Source organism: Daucus carota, chromosome 5, assembly GCF_001625215.2.
Source record: "Daucus carota subsp. sativus chromosome 5, DH1 v3.0, whole genome shotgun sequence".
Taxonomy (NCBI): Eukaryota; Viridiplantae; Streptophyta; class Magnoliopsida; order Apiales; family Apiaceae; genus Daucus; species Daucus carota.
In genome coordinates this window covers 46951500-46969547 of record NC_030385.2, presented here as the reverse complement: position 1 = coordinate 46969547, position 18048 = coordinate 46951500, and the positions used below count along the sequence as shown (strand labels likewise).

The following is an 18048-nucleotide window of genomic DNA, read 5'->3' as shown; positions in this document are numbered from 1 at the left end:
TAATTTTTTAGCTTTTCGATACTTCTTTGTCTCTCTTTTATTTACACTTTTTTGCATTGTTCGACACGCATCTTAACGCGCATATAAAATATATTTTCATAAAAAAAAATTTCAAAGTCTTTTTAAAAAAAAAAAAAATTAGATAGTAAATAATATTTAGAAGAAAATAATTGATGAAAACTATATTTATGAGAGAATTAGAATGCGTGCCGATCTCCCTTCTCCTAATGTAAACAATCAATTGAGGAGAACATAGATAGTATTAGAATTAGGATCTTTGCCATACGAGCCGGTATTCATATCTTGGTTTGTTTGCCATGCGAGTCATGTCCCGTCAACTAAATAATATTTAGAAGAAAATAATTGATGAAAACTATATTTATGAGAGAATTAGAATGCGTGCCGATCTCCCTACTCCTAATGAAACAATCAATTAAGGAGAACATAGGGAGTATTAGAATTAGGATCTTTGCCATACGAGCCGGTATTCATATCTTGGTCTGTTTGTCTGTCATGCGAGTCATGTCCTGTCGACTAAATAATATTTAGAAGAAAATAATTTATGAAAACTATATTTATGAGAGAATTAGAATGTGTGCCGATCTCCCTTCTCCTAATGAAACAATCAATTGAGGAAAACATAGGGAGTATTAGAATTAGGATCTTTGTCATACGAGCCGGTATTCATATCTTGGTCTGTTTGTCATGCGAGTCATATCCCGTTGAGTAATAATATTTGTTTGAGTTTTAATTTTATCGATTATTTTTTAGACACACTCCGTCGAGTAATATAATTTGACTTAGTTTTAATTTTGTCGATCTGAATTGTTTATTTTGATTATTTTTTAGTTCAATTTAAGATTTAAGATTAGAACTCAACCATGCCTGTCGAGTAATATTATTTGACTGAGTTTTAATTTTATCAATTTGAATTGTTTATCTTGTTTATTTTTTTGAGTTGAATGACCAACCGACATATGAGTTAAGTAGCCTTTTAGCCCGTTAAGTCGTATTTGATGTAGGAAAATAATTAGAAATTTCATATTTAATAATACTGAATATTTCCATCTTTTCACCGACTATATAAGTACTTACTTACGGGGTGTATTCGATTGGGATTTTAATAGATTGTTTTTAGTCTATGGATTTTAATGAATTGTATGTGATTTTGATTTCGTGCGGATTCTTAATAAAATGTCGCAGAGTTGATAGGATTTAAGCACAATGATTCAAAATCCCATTGATTTTGATGAGATTTCAAAAAATTTAAAATACACCGAAGAATGCCACAAAATCCATCATTTTAAAAAATCCAAAAAAATCCATCAACATTTGAATACCATCAGATTTTAATGGATTTTAAACAATCCCAATTGAATACCATCGGATTTTAAAACATAATTTAAAATCTCAATTGAATACCACCAGATTTTGTAGCATAATTTAAAATTCCAATTGAATACCTTAATATTTTAATGGATTTGAAACAATCATAATCGAATACCCTCGGATTTCATGAATGCCAAAAAAAGTTTTAAAATCCCAATCCAACACACCTTTCTCAGATGATAATTCAAGCGGGGAACATATTTAACGAAAACAGTTATTATTCTATTTAAAATAATGTAAACTAATTAATTACAGATATTTTATTTTAAAATTTTATATTATTCTGCAGTCAGAACATTTTTTTTTTTGGAAGGGCGTCCTTCCTTTTATCTATTTCTGCAGTAAGTATTATCGGGTAATATAGATCCTTAATTTTATGTGTGATTAATGGGCCAAATATACAAACCAGCCATTCTTGAAAAATACAGGTATGGTCCGTAGGCCTATATACTCACTCCCCTGTGGCCCTGCACATATAAAACCCCCTAAAAAAGTTACTCCGATTTTCAAACTTTCCCCACCTCGAAAAATTCAAATTATTTTCCGCCATGGCCGAACTCAAAAGCCCCCCATCACACCCGCCCACCACCGTCACCGTCCGGCGCAATCCGCCACGCCGAGCTCGCCCAACTCCATCCCAAGCTCCCATCCCAATCTCCCTCTTATCAACCCCTTCCACATCTTCCAAAACCGTCCCCTCATTTCCAATCGACGATATTCTCGCAATCGATGTTCCTAAAACGGAACTCGAAAGCGAGAATCTCAAAGTATTTCTCAGGATTCGACCGCAATCGATACCACAAGCTCCGAATAAAAAAGGCGGGGTGAGTAAGAACGTGTGGCCTCAGAGCAAACAGACTGTCAAAAGTAAAATTAAGAAGACAATTGAAGTGTGCTTGAAGGAGAATGATGAGCATTCGGTTACGCTTTGTCCTCCGCAAAGTATGCAGGATCAGAAGAGGACTAAGACGGAGGTTTACGAAGGCTTTTCACACGTCTTTTCGGCTGATTCCTCCCAGGTATATACTGTTTTGATCTAATTGAATTTCTAGGGTTTTGGTTTCAGATATTTTGGTAGTTGATAATTTTTGCCCGTGTTATCGAATGCTTTGTAAGGTTTTAGTCTTGTACTACTTTGTGAGGTTTTATACTTGATTTTTTTGTAGGATGATGTCTTTGATAAAATGGTGAATCCGATAGTTGAGGATTTTATCAAGGGAAAGAGTGGGATGTTAGCTGCTTTAGGTCCTAGTGGTTCTGGAAAGACACATACCATATTTGGAACTGCTAGGCAGCCTGGTATGATTCCGTTAGCTCTTCGGAGGATATTTTCTGCTACTGAAGAACATGGAGCTCAGTCATCTAGGTAATTGTACTAATCTGATATATCTGCATTTCTAATCTATTTTATGTTTTGAAAGTTTAGTCATTTTTTATGTTAGTTGCTGACTGATGGTTGTATGATGTGAGCAGGACATTTTATCTGTCTATGTTTGAGATATGTTCGGAGCGAGGAAGAACTGAGAGGATGATAGATTTGTTTAATGATGGTGTTGACATATGCTTGCAACAGTCAACTATTAAAGGTCTCCATGAGGTTGTTTTAGATCATATTGTTCGTATTTCATGTTTCACTTAATCTTGTAGTAGAATACATGCGTCTATGATCCTAACTACTCTGATTGCTTTCTGCAAGCAGTCCACTATTTGTGATGTTCAACAGGCTGAAGCTTTAATTGCGCAGGGCATGCTAAAACGTGCTACAGCTATGACAAATTCAAACAGTCAGTCTAGGTGTGTACATCATGTTATATGGTATCATTATTTTATCACTGTTTAAAAATAATTAAAAATTAACAGTATGTGATAATGACAATTTGTTGAACCATTAATGTTTTTTTTAGTAGGAAAGGTCATTTGACTCCAACAAGACATAGTCTATGAGTAAAAAAAATGTTCTTATCCTTACTTCCTTACCATGCTTGAGGCAAGGCAAAGGTCAAATTTCTGCCATTGGGAAAGTTTTGTGTTTTGAAGATGAATTTCAAATATACTTATCACTAGTTGCTACTTTTCTTCAATTTCAGTATGTCATTACACATAAATATTGCCCAAAAGCATATATGGGATAAACTTTTGAAAATTCAAGTATATGCATTTAGAGATTGTACGCAAGATGATTTCTTAAAAGATTTTCTTAAATAATTATTTCGCTTCATTTGCATGTTAATTGTTCTGCAGTTTAAGATCTCTAATAAGTTGTTTCTTAATTGACTTGCATAATAAAGATTAAATTTATAATATGCCACTGTTATTATGTTTAAAAGCTGAAAGTAGATATTAGTATCTCACTATCTTGGTATGCACATTCAGTTTAGTACATGACACATTCCTTTATACTTCTGCTTGGTAAAGAACGAGTGCAAAATATAGAAATGCATTATAAGTTTATCACACTGTAAATTAGCAAAAATCGAACTGCTTAAATTGAACTGTTAGGATAGTTGATAGTTTATTTCATTATAATAAAGCTTTGCCTTTACTATATTGGCAAAATGAGTCTGGTAAGTTCTTATTAAGTTATTTTAATAATGCCTCGTGCAGCCTGGTCTTTTACAGTTATATATTGGTATAAGTTTTCAGTGTTCCTCAAGTAATTCCTCGTCAAATCTTGAATATTTTCCATGGCTAGTTATTGAGATAATAGAGCCCGCCTTGGAATTTGGATACGATTTATTTTGTTCTTTTTTCAGGATGAGATAATTTCCAGTTTCTGACAAAATTTGTTTGCTTTTTCACTTCTACAATAAGTATGCAATCTGTTAGCTGATGCATTTATTGATTGCAGCCGGTCACAATGCATCATTAATATCCGATGTGAGACTTGTGGTGATGTTAATGCTTCGTCAAACAGTGCTCTCTTGACTATCGTTGACCTTGCCGGAGCTGAAAGGGAAAAGAAGACAGGGAATCAGGTCCTAATTTTTTTAACACATAAGTTTGTCTACGCATCATTTCAGTTCTCAATAGAACTGGAGTCTGATAAGATGCTGCATCTTTGGGGGCTTGGAATTTACACATGATTCTGCACTTAGTTTTCCTGAGTAAATTTGAATTCAAAGTTGCACTTACAGTTCTTCTGGTGCCATGTCTGTATATTCCAGAAATGCAGCTATTGCATGAATCACTTGTTTTCCAGAAGTCACATTAATTATCTCCAGTAAATTCGGTTAGCCCAATCATTTGGTGGTTTTATTGCTGCGAAAGTAGGACATTACGAGTTAGTGAGTTGTACAATTTCTTGCCACCGGCATAGAATAATCTGTCTTTAGTCTTTCACACTTGAAGTAATATTAGTGATATGTTAAGAAACACTTTGTTGCTATTCAGCTACTGTTTCTTGATGCAGTTACTTATTAATCAGCTCAGCTGCATCAACCGCCTACCAGTAATGTATGCAGTTGGGTGTCCGTTTCTTATATCGTAACATTTATTTTAATTTATACAGGGTCATCGACTTCTGGAAAGCAATTTTATCAACAACACATCAATGGTATTTGGTCTGTGCTTAAGGGTATGCAACATGACTTTTTTTTGCTTATCTTTTGATACAGGGATAGTGTTCTCTATTTTTCTTTGTAATATACTCTGCTTTTGTTCCAGATGCATTTCCCTTTGTTTTGACAATGATTTTGATAAATATATATATATATATATATATATATATATATATATATATATATATATATATTCTTCTTTCAGTCACTTCTGGAGCACCAGAAGAATCGGAAGAAACCAATGCAGAAGCATTTTAAGAACTCATTGGTGATGGCCTTCACATCGATACTTTGTAACATTTTTCTGGAGTGTGGATTGGAATATGGTTTTCTAAGCTATTCATTGTTGCTTTTATCATAGCTTAGCTATATATTGTTGCTTTTATCAATAAAGCTTCGCTATTTATTGTTGCTTTTATCAATTATATTAATATGCTTAAAACAATTTTGTTCTTCTAACGTCATCTGTAGTATTAGTTTTGACAATATTCTGTAATTTTATGTCAGTTAACTAGATACTTGCGAGATTATCTGGAAGGCAAGAAGCGGATGGCTTTGGTATGTGGTTTATTACTAATGATAAACAACTAGGATTTGTTTAATTTAAAACCTTATTTTTCGAATTCAGATATGTTAATTACTCAATATAGCAAAATGCATGAGGTTCATTCAATATTAGATAGTTTGTGCTACTTCATTAGCAGTGCATCAGGTATAGCAAATTAAGCAATCCTAATAGTATTATTAATGCTGTAATTGTAGATTTTAACTGTCAAATCAGGAGAAGAAGACTATCTTGATGCTTCCTTTCTGTTAAGGCAAGCGTCGCCTTTTATGAAAATCAAGTATGTCACCTATCATCTCTACAATGCTTATTTATTATCGGGATACACCCGTTGTCCATTACGTTGCTGGTCTGAAGTTATTCTACATGGTTGCAGATTTACAAACTCTGAAGAATCTACAGAATTGATTGGTAATAAGAGGCAATATCAACCGTTCCTGAAAGCTGATCAACAGAAAAAAATGAAGATGAGCACCATCGACTCATCTGCGGTACTCTATCCCCTAATATTTATATTATCTTTGTTGACTACTATGTTGAACTGTTTAAGTTTATATGTCAAATCAGTTCTCGCGTCTTTTTTTGTCAAGTGAATATGTGAATGATGACACATGTCGGTGCGTGTTGACCTTTTGTACAAAATGTAAGGGTAGTGCATTTTTTAAAATCATTTGTGAATGTTCTATTAACAACATATGTGCATTCTTTAAACTTTATTTGTATGGATTACTAGATAATTATTATCTCCAATTCAGTAGATATTGATATAAGCTCATAGCTGCCCACAAATTATGCTGAAAGTGTTAAAATACTCTTCACTACTTGTGGGTGATTTTCATTGTCAGATGAAAACAGCACATGAAACTAATACTACTTTTGTTTTTACTGTTATGGAATCAAATTCTTTATAGCAGATGCATTCTTATTGTTCTTGGTGAATTGAGTTAAGGATAAACTTGTCTTGACTTTAAATGTCAAAATTATTCAGAAGGGTCGAGCCCATCAATAATGCCATAATGGTTCTTAAAATCTATTTATGAAAAGTGGATAGGTAGATAAATTCAAAAGTATCATGGATAGAAATTTTTTTGGTGATTCTAAAACTTGTTATATTTTAAATTAAGGTTCATAGCTCTAAATATTTTCGATGTTGAATCTATATGTTATCTTCTTTTTTATAGCCTTGGCTTTCTTTGGGATAAATATAAGCATCTAATGTTGGACCCTGATGCATACAGAAAATGTGCTACTAAGATATTTTGGACTTCTCAGCTGACACACTACATTCATTTTGAATTGCATTGACGCGTATTCTTCACCCTGTAGGCTATAAACACGTGATTTCTTTGCTAAACAGCTATCTTCATAACACAAATTTGCTTTAAAACTTGATTTGCTTTATCTATCTACCTTGAAATTGGAAATCCTGATGATACTTTACCACTAACATAGAAATTAGTTATTAAATGAAGTCTTTGCTTTTATTGTCCTACCTTGATATAATAACTAAGTCCTAACACACAAGCCAACATATTTTCAGGCCAATGAGAAAAGCTCTGATGTAGTTAACTCCACTCCCCATGAAAAAGAGCCTCAAAAAGGTAATAGTTTTCCTAATTGTAATGTTATTATTTGCTCTAATTTACGTAGTTTAAACCACTTTAGGATTTGACCTATGATTTCGAAGGAAGGAGTGATTGACCTTTCTTGTGTAAAACAGTGATAACCATGAAAAAGGTTAATGAGGTTGATGATACCACATTCTTGGCCAAATCCCCAGAAACTTTTAAGTCAAAAGTTGGTGAAAGTACATTTGTCAATGACAATATCAATGCAGCAACGAAAAACAGACTGACTCAGACAATGCAAGGTTTTGCTATAGCTGCATGGCAAGTCCTGAAGCAATACAAGGGAAAACTAAAGGTGAGTCATCTTATGAGAACATCAATATGTGTCTGATGAGTATTTTGGTGAATAGTGAGTAAATTGATAGATGTACTTGTGATGTTATGTCATTAAATCTATGCTTAGGATTAGTTCATTCTTTGTATCTGTCTATGACATGCTTAATCTGCATATACAATAATTCAGTCGACAAATTCAATGCATCACTCTCAAACAGGTGGCAGAAAAAGAAATATGTTGCCTCAAACAAAGTCTCACTGAAGAGAAGGCTAGATCTGAAAAATTGGCAATGGAACTGGCTCATATAAAGTCTTCCTTTCTGTGTGAGAAGATAGTATCAACAGACAAGATAGAAACCAAAAAAGAAGTTTGTAGAGAGAATGGTCTGGATGAATCTGCCGAATCGGATTATCAATCTGTGGATACACATGAGGTATGAAAGGAGCAATTCTCTTGGAACTTTATTCTGCTTTGATACAGATTCGGATATGAATTGTTATGTTTCACTGACTGCCTTCTCTTGCATGATTCTATTAAGACATCTATAGAAATATCTTCACTTCGAGCTTCTGAAATGTCATTTGTTAGACTATTTCGAGACATATATTTTTTAACTAGAGAAGAGTCCTGTACATATCCCTTTTGCTATTATATTTTTGATAATGGCACATGTCTTTCCAAATTCTGTAATATTTACTTAGACATTCTCTTCAGGATAGAGGGAGGTCTTAATTCTTTTTAGATATTTTAGCTACTTACAGTAATTACCATGGTTAATCATTTAATGTTGAGTATAAAAATATGCACCCATGCTTACAAACTACTACCAGCTTTTCCTGTGGTGCTGTAATCAATAATTATAAGGTCGTGATTTTAAATTGAATGCTCCTGCTGAGCTTAATAGACACAATACTTTCCTTAATAGAGCAATTCATTGATATTCTATATTGTACAAGTTTTCATTTAGTTGGTGCCTCTTATGTAACTCTGAGTGGACCTGAGTTCAGAGTGAACAATCAAAGCACCAATTCCTCTGGAAGGCTGGCACTGTGTTTTTACTTTAATAATTCAAAAATATATATTTAGATCTCATTACCATTTAAAATATTTACATCTCAATTGTCAGCTTAGAAGCTTTGGTGTGGTTTCTACTTCGTGTGTTGATCGAAAAGGCTTAGAGGAGCAGAACTGTCAGGTACATTTTCAGCTGTATAGTATATGACTGATCGAGTTGCTGCTATTCATGGCTTCTTTTGTTTATGTAACAATAATTGACGGATACAAGTTTTATAATATAATTGCCATGTAGCAGCAAGGTTCCTGTATCCATAATTTGCATGGAGGACATGCTTTCTATTTTGCTCTGCAATTTGAAAAAGTCTTCGCAAGCCTTATGCAAAAATATGAAACTAGAGAAAACCATATATCTCACCACAGCTATGTTAATCTGTATTACGTCAATCTGCATGAAAAAGCCTGGTTGATAATTTCTTATAGGTCAAATTTTGCTGCCAATATTTTTATTATTTTTATTCCCTGCAGCTGTCTTTTATATAATGCTATAACTGAAGTGCAGAAATTCATTACTCATTTTCATTTATTTTTTGCTGTTCAGGTAGCAGGGGTCTCCTCTGTAAATCTGAGTGAATCCGAGGTCATAGTGAACAATCAAAACACAGATTCGACTGTAAGGCTCATACTTAGTTGTATGATTGTAGAATTACTTTCTCGGTCGCAGTAGCATGCTGAAGTTATTTTTGGATTTTATTTTTAGGTGATAAATTCTTGTGTGGTCAGTACGTCTTGCATAGGTGAAGAAATTCAGGTATATGTGCTTTGTATCAGGTATTGTTTGTCATGAAAGGCATTACGGGAGAACTAATATTCAAATTCCTGTCAGAAGCATGTTAAATTCGATGTTGCTTCTGAAGATGTAGAAATTTCGAAAGAAAAAGAAGATTCTAATTGTAAAGGTGATGCTTTACTCATAAACATCAAGAATCGCTATTTCTGTGGTAGTTAAATAAATGTTTACACCCCATTTTTGATTTATCATGAATATCTGACTTGGCATCTTTTTATCTGTATGCCATGAAGATCTCATATTTTGGTATTTAATATGTATGCAATGATTGTGAAAAAATGTAATTTTATAAACTGGTTGTAAGTTGATCAGTATCATGGCATTTAATCTGAAGGCTGAAATCCCATCATATTTTGGTGTCAATGCTTAGTCCAGCAAGAAACTTGAAGTTTTCAAGTGTTTTCTATCTTTTCTGGTGTGTGATTGGTCTTCTGTAGATTTCCTTTCATAAATAGTATCATAGTAAATAGGTCTAAATATTGACTCAACCTTTTTACTATTACTGTCTTGGTGACCATGTCTTCTCCTTGACTCACCATACCTGGTGATGCTGTCTTCTTCATGAATCTCACCACGTTTCCATGCCAATTCATAGATGCAGGGACTAATCACCCAAATCTGAGTAAACTTCTTGACATTGTCCTGAAGGTGCTCTACTGTCCATAGCCCATATAACTACAAATTTACAATTGATATTCCACTGTCATGGAATTCACAAGCCATGTCAGAAAAATAGGGTTATCTGCATCCCAGCTGGTTTTTTAGGAGTATCCCCCACCAAGTACCCAATTCTCACTCGTCAGCTAAGGTATATCCAAATCGAAGACCAGCACAAATATATACTGTAACAATTTAGGTATGTAGTGGTGATCTGGACAGGGTGTGCATCATTAGGAGCGGGTGCAGATGACACATCAAATGTGGTGGACATTTAGTTTGGCTACAGAGATAATAGGCTATGATAATACTGAAGCCCTTATATCTCACAAACTGGGAGGGTTTGTATACTTGTATTTGAATAAAGCTAATTACTCCTAGCTTGCAGATGACAAATAAATCCTGCAGCCAAATTGGCCATGTTTCTACATACACATTACTTAATATAACAGCGAATGCAGTACAGCATGTTAAGCTAGCATATGCATATTACTGTTGGAATCTCATTTTAATTTTTCTTTTTAATTACAGGTATTATGCTTTTGGATGACTCTGCAAGCTGTCTTCCGCTTTCAATAAGCGACAACTTCTCTTCCTCGATCGAAAGGCCTCAGTCGAAAAATGACACAGAAAAGGTTATTTGATGGGTTTTTTTCCCCATGTATTTCGCCTACTAATATTCAAAATGTTTACATGAGAATCTGTGGATAACAGAGGAAGTATCACTGTATATCTTACCTAGCATGTTGGCTACTTTCGAATAGCATAGTTAATAATTTGATGTAGCAATGTAAAAGTTATGCCTATGTTTTCTTAACTGCAGCCTGTTTTACTATAAAGATATAAAAGCGCAAAAATTCATAATTTATTTTCATTTTTTTGTTTGCATTTAGGAAGCGGGTGCCTCTTCAGTAAGGATTAGCGAATCCGAGTTTACAGAGAACCATCAAATCACTGATTCCAGTGTAGGGCTTGCACCTGGTTACTTGTATGCTTAAAGGTTTACTTCCCAAATCTCAATAGCAACCATCTTTGTTTTTAATCAATTTCATGTACAGGGAAAAGGTTTTTCTGTGCATACTAGTACTGTGAGTAAAGAAATCTTTGGAGGGCAGTGTCGTGAGGTATGCATGCTTGAGTTGTGTCAGATGATGTTTTTGATTAGTGGCTTTAAAGGGTAACTAACATTCTTGACCTTGTCTTAAGCGTGCTGAATCCTCTGGAGTTGCTGAAAATCTAGAAATTTTGGAAAGCAAAAATGATTCTGATCAAAATGGTGATGCCTTTACCCAATAACTTTAAGATTTTATAATTGTGGCAACAATTATATAAAAGATTGCTCAATGTTAGGATATATCATAGATATCTGTCTTGCATTAATTAATTTATCTGTCTCATGATAGTGTCATCGGTATTGAAATGACACCTTTGTTCAACTAAGACACTAAGTTTATCTATTCCAGGGATTTCCATGTTGTATATATGTTTTACTTTATCTTTGCTGTTAACATTAGAATTTTTTTTTTTCAAGTCACAGATAACCTGCTTTTAGAAGACTCTGCAAACTCTGTTCAACCAATTGTTTCGATAAGTGATGACAGCTCTCCCTTGGTTAATGAGCACCATTTGCAAACAGGCAGACAGAAGGTTACATAATGCTTTATTTGCTGACCATTTTATTACTAATTTTCACATTTTACTTGCAACTCTTTGAAGTGTCTCATTGTTTCCACCAAATATTAGATATACAGGGCCACTTTAATATGCAGTATCCAAGATAAACCGCATGCCTAAAATCTCTGTATATAAACAACTTCCAAGAATCTCTAAAAAAAATAAAAAAATTCTAAGAATATCTTACTCTGTGTGTTATTGGCTTGTTATATATACTAGTCTTAAGCCCGTGCGAACAAGCATATCATTTGAAATTTATTACTTATAATCTAAATTTTTAACATCATTTTATTAGTGATTTAGTATAATTCATGAGAAATTAATGATAATAGATTAAAGTTTGATTAATTATTGTTAGCCGATTATATTTCCTATTAGAAATTTAGCTTTTACAATATATTTCATATATTGTAAATGGGTAGTAGAAACAGTAAACATTTTTATCATCTATCTATCTGTAATTGTTTTACTAATATTAATATGTGTTAATGTGTTTTTTGATTAATTTTAAATCATATTTGTCATATTTCTTATTTCTTCATTTGTAAGGAAAAAAATATTGTTTATCTGGGCTTGTTTGTATTGGAGTAAAATGTTAGAGTTAAAAAGAGTTATATGGTTCGTGTTTATCTTGGAATAGAACACGTTAAATTAAAAAGATTCTCATTGTTTATATAATTTTATTTGTTTGGTTTCTAAAAAGGCAAGAGAAGAGTAATTTAGGGATGAACAAAAATATCTAACCAAACTACTACTAATTATCCTTACATATATATCAAGATAAGGCATCAACACAAGTTGTATAAAAATCTTCAATGCGACAGCCAGCGAGTTCATTGGCTTTCAGCTGTGTGCATGAGTGACATGTTTGAGATTTTTGTCACACTCTAGTATCGATGGCAAGAGGCAAAGTTCTACCGAAATGATTGATACATTAGTTGATCTCTATATTTGTATTAAATTATCGGTTCCTCTTTTCCTATCCAGTTGATTATTTAATATAAATTGGTTCTTCCTAGAAACTTTCTGTGAGCTATATTGAGATTAAACTTTCTGGTTATAGTATAATGAAGACTAAGCATATTGTTGATAAGCTTTCAGTAACCTCTTAATTCTCTTTTATGCTTCAGTACAGTGTAGGTAGTGGACAATGGGTATTTTAATAATATCACAATAATGATTATAATGTATATTGTTTGGTTGAAAGATATGTGTAATCTGAATGTTTGTTATATATTAGTGGATATGTTCAGGGTTACTTTGAGTAGTTATGCATTTAAAGCTGATCCTGGTTTCAAGTTTCTAAAGAATATTTTTACTTTGGTTTTTTGCATTCAGAAAATGTTGGATGAAACAACAATTTCCACTAATGTTCCAGAAATTGCTGTGAAAGTTCTTCCTTCTCCCAAGCCTCCAACTGCAGATAAGCCTAAAAGGTCAGTTGAAATGTCTTATTTCTTCATTTGGTTGGGAATTTTTTACTAAAACGCTCTGTTCCGGGCTATCAGGAGACTTCAACCAGCTTCGTCTATGTTGCTAAAGAACCTCACAGGTTTAGACATCGGGGACGAGGATGAAAAGCCAAAGGTGCATATTATTTATCTATCAAGTTTATTTTATTCAGTCAGCAATGTGCACTTGAAGCGTTTATAGCATATTCCCACCAATGTTTGTTGTCGACTGATTGCAAAAAGTTTATGTTCCTCTTATTGTATACGTAGAACCCATATCTGTTAACAGATGAAATCTAAACTGACCTTCTCAGGGAGCTAGAGGATCTAAAAGGAATACAGGATTAGACCTCACCAGAAAAACACAAGGCAGCTTGTCTTTACTTCGCTTGCTCAAGAACAATGTTTGATGCATACAAGTCTCTTTAGTCGTACATCCGTGTTTGTGTGCATTTGCTTTTTGTAATGCCCTCGCTTACACAATTTATTTTTAGTAGGAATGCTCCTATAATATCCATTCCGCACTTAGATAAAATTTTACTGTAGGGCTTATATTGACAGAGATATGCATATGTAGATTGTAGAAATGCATTCCCCAAGGACCTTGGTGACTGCCATGGACTTTTTGTTTGTAAAAACTCGGTTTTGAGATCAATATGTTAAGAACGCATTTCTTTATTATAAGACAAGACATTTCTTTGAGAAATATAAACAAATTGTTTGATATGATTATCAAACACTTGTTTTGGAGAACGAAAACACAATGCTCTATGCAAATATTAAAAATCATTGGCATGATTCTTCAAATACCGAATTTGAACTGTATTTCCTCTTTTTATTCATAATAACATATATCTCATCTTCGCAAAAATAATAAATTTTAACTGTAAGGTAAACAAGAAAATAAAATTAAACAAACCATATTTAACAGAAATTCGGTAAAGATTTACAAAATGTCCTGACAATAAAATTCTGAGACTAAATTAATCTTTTTTATATTATATCGTTTTTATTCTATGTCAAAACCGGGGGAATGGACTGTTATTCCACATGATTTTATTATGCATGTACTAGATAACGATTTAATCTGAGTTATGCAAGTTCGTTTCATTCAAAAAAGAAAAAAAAAGAAGGAACTGGGTATGAATTTTATTTATTTATATTTTAATTCAGCAAACTTGACAATACAATGACCGACAATTCCAATCAACACAATAAAAAACATAAAACCCCAAATATGTCAGCAAAATTTAAATGAAGCGGTAAAGGGCAAATAAGACATTCAAAGCCTGGGCACAGGGGCAAATGAGTCAATTACAGTGAAGAAGAAGATAACAAGCCCAGAAGGCCTTGTAGAGTTATTTATCTATCCAATGCTCACAAACTCCTTCTCTCACTGACAAAAATGGCTTCCTCGGTCACTTGCTCTTTTCAAACCAGGTACTATTCCCTCACTTTCTCCTCATCTCTATATACAATCTTCACACACACTGTATCTATACACCATCTAACTCTGTTACAAGTATGTTTCGCCTATGTAATTTGTCTATTACAGTATGGTTTGTACTATGTATACAACTAAATGTGGGTGGGTATTTTGTTACTACGGGTGTGGATTTTTCTGCTGGGGGTGGTTGGTTGATTATTATGCTTGAATTGGGGACCACATGTTCTAAACTTTAAATTGGGTTCCTGATTTTGTTTTAGGGTAAGCTTCTTGAAATTGAGATGGTACTAGGATATAATGTACAATTTGGAAATGGATATTGGTAGGATTCTTGATAATCTGGTATCCATAAGTTGGTATTCTGCTATTCGCCTCTGTTACCCCGGATTCTTCAATTTTGCTTTTTTACCTGTGTGGCTGGGCATGACATAGCTTTCATATGAAACCGGCCCCTTCCAACTTAGGCAATCTGGTCGGAATTAATTTACAAGGCCTTACAACTTATTTCGAAAGAGTGATGTTCATAAATGACTATTTCCATGTTATCCTTTTAAGTTATACTATAAATATGACAGATATAATTATGTGTATGTTTTATCGGTGCAAAACACTAATTTCAAATATGTGATAATATAAGTAAATTTTGGGCATAATTGTATATATGCTAAGATTATATGCCAGATTTTTGAATTTGTGTCCAAATTAGAATCCATATCCACAATCACTATTCACGAACCCTAATTAATATTTTAACTAAGATTCCTGCACTTTGATCAGCATCCGTGTCCAACATATGTAACTGAGTCTGAGTAACATAGGTATTCAGTGTGTATTTATAGGGTATTATTGTGTATTTAGAGGTACACAGACATCTTCAGTGTAGTTCGTTGGTGCAAGAAGAATTGTAAGACATTGTGTTAGCATGTTCCAACAACATGAGAGTTTTCTTTCATTGTTTATCTTTAACTTTGGTTGATTGTTGACGATGGGGTTATCATATTCGGAAACTGAGAGTAAAATTTACTTTAATTTTTGTATTGCAAAGATAAGAGTGTTTGTATTTCTATTAAGAAAATAAAAAAATTATGTATTTCTGTTGAAAATGAAAAATTGAATCTTTCTACCCGGTTCTTAATATGTACATTTGTGATTTGTTACCCTCCTCTCTCATCAGAATCTTAAATGATATGTGAAAATTATTTTTTGAACTAGTGAAGAATATTTTGTATTGTTGTGCAAAAGGGTTATCTTATTACTGCTGATAGATTTTAGCAGCTGTTGAAAATCAATACTATATATTTCTTTAACCTCAGCAACTTGAGATCTGCATTATGGGGGAAAAGAAATGGAATTCGTATTTCTAGTTTTCCTGTCACTCGTGTTGGCGTCGTGAGGAAGACAGTGGAATGTAAAGAATCAAGAATTGGAAAGCAACCAATTGAAGTGCCAGCAAATGTTACACTTACATTAACTGGCCAAGAACTTAATGTCAAGGGTCCACTGGGGGAGCTTGCTATGACTTATCCAAGGGAAGTAAAACTTGATAAACAAGAATCAGGGTTGTACAAAGTCAACAAAGCAATGGAGACAAGAAGAGCTAACCAAATGCACGGCCTCTTTCGGTACTGTTTTTTTCTCTTTTCTGCTCTCTTTATCATTTTTACATCAAGATAGGACTTGCATGACTTGATGCTATTAACTATGGCCAAGAGCTATATCTTGCAGAGTTGACACTTTCTAAACTAGGCTTAAGTACTGGTTGGGTTCTTCTTAAATAAGGGATTACAATATTATAATATACATCAGATCTATGAATTGATTTAGTGGAGTTGCTAGATGTATATGTGACTGAAATATTGAAGAATACAGTTCAAGGTTTTTCGAAAGTGTAAAATTATGTATAGATACTTTGCAAAGGACAAAAGTTCCTGTTTCGCTCGTACTTTATATCATGGTATATCTGCTTCCTCCTGGAGACTAATACCTCTGTTTTATTTCAGGACTCTTACCAGCAACATGGTGGTAGGCGTATCTCAGGGATTCGATAAAAAACTTCAACTGATTGGTGTGGGGTATCGTGCAGTATTAGAAGGGAACATATTAGTGTTAAGTCTGGGGTTTTCTCATCCAGTCAGAATGACAGTCCCTCAAGGCCTGAAGGTGAAAGTGGAAGAGAACACTAGAATTACGGTAAGTGGTTATGATAAATCAGAAGTTGGTCAGTTTGCTGCTTCAATTAGGAAGTGGAGACCACCAGAGCCATACAAAGGTAAAGGAGTTAAATATGCTGATGAAATTATCAGAAGAAAAGAAGGTAAAGCAGGAAAGAAGAAGTAATAAAGTTTATATATTGTACTTTTTAAAATGTTTTTCATTGGTGTCATGCTTGTCTAATCATCTGTATAATTGTACTGAGACTTCTATGCATTTCAATGCAAGTTCATTTCGTAACGAGTTAAACAGCGGAGAGTAGTTGGTGTTTTGCCTCTTCGGATTTTAGACAAAAATCTGTATCCTTTCGTCTCATTTATTCGACGTTACTTTCTATTTATTTTCACACATAAAAAAGTTTGTGCTGATAGTAAAGAAACATGACTATCAAAAATTCATACCGAATTGTTGACCCAAATAGGTAACCTGTAAAACGATACCAAGATTTTGGAATTCTTATCGGGCTGGCCTCTATTCAAAGTTTTCAACCCATCTGACGACCCTTGTAAAGTTAACAAAGATGTATCCGATACTCAATTTCGAATGGTATTTTCATTCTTGAAATTCATGTATGTTTAATTCAAATTTTAAAAATTTATATCAGATATTTTAAAAATTTTAAACATCTTGAATTGACTTGGACAAAAAAAATGAAGTGGTTCTAACCATGAAATAAATTATACTTAAAAATTCAGAAGTGATAAAAAAATTTGGACTTAGTATAAAGTAATTTATGAAATTATTCATCATATCTTATGTTACTAGAAATCTATCTATAATACACCACACGTTGTATAACAACTCCTACAAATTCAAGTGAGATAGAAAAGCGATATATAATCGGGTGGAGAAATTCAAACCTGAATCTCATGCTGAACCGACATTAATAACATATTAAGTATATAGAGACTATCGTCAGAAGAAGGTGAAGGCCGCAAAAATCTTATACTCTTTAATCTTTAAGACTACTCTAATGAACCAAATAATGTTTTCTCACGGGAATAAGTAATCTCAAATTCATGACAAAATAAATAAATAAATTTTAAGTTTCAAATAAAATAAATTATCTGAGAACATAAGTTATAAATACCACTTAAAATCACAAACTGTTTTCTTATAATTTTAAAAACTGATTTATATTCAAGGAAATATTATATATATCTTTTGTTGATGCTTTCTTTCATATATATTTTATCTATATAGCATGCATAAATTTATATTTAAATTTCATCCATTTGAGCTATATTATAGATAATCATTAGTTATACCGTAAATTTTTTGATTAGATGAGCATACGTACTCCAATAGGATTATCTATAATTATAATA

The 18048-nt window shown here is 33.1% G+C and overlaps 2 protein-coding genes across 4 annotated transcripts; both read left to right on the top strand.

Moving 5' to 3' along the window:
• The first annotated feature begins 1859 nt into the window (after positions 1–1859).
• LOC108222721 (kinesin-like protein KIN-6) lies at positions 1860–13732 on the top strand. 3 transcript variants are annotated; one of them, XM_064094175.1, is made up of 25 exons: positions 1860–2408; positions 2556–2755; positions 2863–2986; positions 3089–3183; positions 4238–4364; positions 4898–4963; positions 5152–5214; positions 5454–5504; positions 5709–5791; positions 5888–6002; positions 7052–7112; positions 7232–7434; positions 7634–7849; positions 8543–8611; positions 9032–9103; positions 9191–9241; positions 9320–9389; positions 10469–10572; positions 10831–10902; positions 10996–11061; positions 11144–11213; positions 11469–11584; positions 12950–13047; positions 13120–13198; positions 13377–13732. In XM_064094175.1, the coding sequence occupies exons 1-25, from the start codon at positions 1938–1940 to the stop codon at positions 13470–13472; spliced, it is 2838 nt and encodes a 945-aa protein (XP_063950245.1). In that variant the 5' UTR covers positions 1860–1937; the 3' UTR covers positions 13473–13732. The 3 variants fall into 3 exon arrangements, with proteins under 3 accessions (XP_063950245.1, XP_063950246.1, XP_063950244.1); XM_064094176.1 differs by having other exon boundaries at positions 1861–2408; positions 9317–9389; positions 11475–11584; XM_064094174.1 differs by having other exon boundaries at positions 1861–2408; positions 9317–9389.
• A 614-nt stretch (positions 13733–14346) lies between these two features.
• Positions 14347–17060, top strand: LOC108222722 (large ribosomal subunit protein uL6c). The gene is made up of 3 exons (XM_017396618.2): positions 14347–14502; positions 15823–16131; positions 16510–17060. Exons 1-3 carry the CDS (start codon positions 14468–14470, stop codon positions 16844–16846), a joined length of 681 nt encoding a protein of 226 aa, XP_017252107.1. The 5' UTR covers positions 14347–14467; the 3' UTR covers positions 16847–17060.
• The last annotated feature ends 988 nt before the right edge of the window (positions 17061–18048 follow it).

What these genes read in the sequence shown, in the direction of transcription:
- LOC108222721 (XM_064094174.1), top strand. Translation starts at nt 1,938, where the DNA reads ATGGCCGAACTCAAAAGCCCCCCATCACACCCGCCCACCACCGTCACC. An exon ending in TCGCCTTTTATGAAAATCAA is followed by an intron (nt 5,792 to 5,887) that starts GTATGTCACCTA and finishes ACATGGTTGCAG; the next exon opens with ATTTACAAACTCTGAAGAAT. An exon ending in AATCTGTGGATACACATGAG is followed by an intron (nt 7,850 to 8,542) that starts GTATGAAAGGAG and finishes CTCAATTGTCAG; the next exon opens with CTTAGAAGCTTTGGTGTGGT.
- LOC108222722 (XM_017396618.2), top strand. Translation starts at nt 14,468, where the DNA reads ATGGCTTCCTCGGTCACTTGCTCTTTTCAAACCAG. An exon ending in ACTTGCTCTTTTCAAACCAG is followed by an intron (nt 14,503 to 15,822) that starts GTACTATTCCCT and finishes CTTTAACCTCAG; the next exon opens with CAACTTGAGATCTGCATTAT. An exon ending in CAAATGCACGGCCTCTTTCG is followed by an intron (nt 16,132 to 16,509) that starts GTACTGTTTTTT and finishes GTTTTATTTCAG; the next exon opens with GACTCTTACCAGCAACATGG.